This window comes from Carlito syrichta, unplaced genomic scaffold, assembly GCF_000164805.1.
Source record: "Carlito syrichta isolate Samal-C Ts95f unplaced genomic scaffold, Tarsius_syrichta-2.0.1 Scaffold144300, whole genome shotgun sequence".
NCBI classification, from domain to species: domain Eukaryota; kingdom Metazoa; phylum Chordata; class Mammalia; order Primates; family Tarsiidae; genus Carlito; species Carlito syrichta.
The window spans coordinates 9125-10842 of record NW_007088396.1 but is presented as its reverse complement, the minus strand read 5'-3'; the positions used below and the strand labels follow the sequence as shown (position 1 = coordinate 10842).

The 1718-nt window shown below is 54.4% G+C and overlaps 1 protein-coding gene across 1 annotated transcript in view; it reads left to right on the top strand.

The window, feature by feature from the left end:
• Nucleotides 1-343: 343 nt before the first annotated feature.
• The window catches only part of LOC103251739 (carnosine synthase 1-like), a gene marked incomplete at its 3' end in the record, with an annotated part of 8361 nt that continues 6986 nt past the window's right edge, over nucleotides 344-1718 (top strand). The window contains 1 exon segment of the mRNA XM_021708718.1: nucleotides 344-458. Coding sequence (XP_021564393.1) covers nucleotides 344-458 — 115 coding nt within the window.

Here is a 1718-nt window from a genome sequence, read left to right as displayed (position 1 = left end):
CAGGCGGGTCTTGAACCTGCGGGCTCAGGCAATCCACTCACCTCAGCCTCCCAAAGGGGCGGGATTACAGGCTGAGCCACCGAGCCCGGCTCTTTGGATTCTTTGAATGACTTACAGCCATGCTCACCCCTTCCCCAAAGTGGGACCACAGGGGTGCTCAGATCACCCAGGCAGCAAGGGGATGGACCTTCTGGGGTGACAGCCCCTCACTCCAGGAGCCTGGGCTGGCGGCGTGGAGGGCTGTGTGAGGACCCGGGAGCTGCAGGGAACGTGGGCAGAGCTGGGGTGTTCTTAGAAGTCACCTTCCCCCATGGTCCAAGGTAACATTCTCCTCCCATCCCCCATGGCTGCTTCCCCAGCCGGGCTGGTGGAACTGGGCTTCGCAGAGGAGGCCTGTCATGGGGGGACTTCCTGCTGCCAGTGTACACGCCGCTGCCCGGCCACCAACGTCTTCTACGGTGACCTGTTCCTCTTCTGTTACCTGTGCTGCACTGCCCTGCAAGTTTTTAGGAATCAGCTACCCGGGGAAAATAACTTTGACTCCTGTGAGCTACCTTCCAAGAATAGTCCCCCAGAGACAGAAAAATCAGGGTGTCAAATTGGGCATGGTGGCTCACGCCTGTCATCCCAGCACTTTGGGAGGCTGAGGTGAGAGGATTGCCTGAGCCCATGGGTTCGAGACCAGCCTGGGCAATTTGGTGAGACCTCATCTCTACAATAAATCAAAAAATTAGCCGGGCGTGGTGGTGCATGCCTGTAGTCCCAGCTACTTGCAAGGCTGAGGTGGAAGGATCGTCTGAGCTCAGCAGGTCGAGGCTGCAGTGGCCTAGGTGACAGAGTGAGACTCCAACAAAAAAAAAGAAAGAAAATCAGGGTGTCTCCACCTTAAGACTGCTGCCCATCTCTGCAGGGTTTCTGGCTGTTTAGGGGGCATTTTTTTTCACCCAGACTGGAGTGCAGTGGCCGCTCCTGGCCACCGCAGCCTTGACCTGTTGGGCTCTGGCAATCCTTCCACCTCAGCCTTCCAAGTAGCTGGAACTACAGGCGTGCACTACCACACCCGGCTAATTTTTTGATTTATTGTAGAGATGAGGTCTCACCAAGTTGTCCAGGCGGGTCTCGAACCCGCAGGCTCAGGCAATCCACTCACCTCAGCCTCCCGAAGTGCTGGGATTACAGGATGAGCCACCGAGCCTGGCTGGGAGGCATTTTTCTGGGCACATGACTGCAGAAAGGAACATCAGCTCCTTGACTGGAGACTGGGACACAACCAGGCTGCACATAATCAGATGATTTGACCCATTCAATTCTAGACCATGACTTCCTGTTTCCAGATTTGACATCGTAATAGAAATAGAAGGTGAGATTACTCCTGAAATTGTGGGAAAGGGAGACGCCCCAGAGATTGCAGGGAGCATGGGTGAAGCCCTTGAGGAAGAACCAGGTTTCATGGCAGAACATGAATCCGGGGAAGATAAAATGTTCCAGAAGGTTAAAACTCAGGTAGCTCTTGAGCCAGAACAGATTCTTAGATATGAGAGAGGTATTTCCCCTTAACTGGATTTCTGGCGAAAATATTCCTCCAAAAAAGGATATTCCAAGCCAGGCTCGGTGGCTCAGCCTGTAATCCCGTGCTTTGGGAGGCTAAGGTGAGTGGACTGCCTGAGCCCGCGGGTTCGAGACCTGCCTGGGCAACTTGGTGAGACCTCATCTCTACA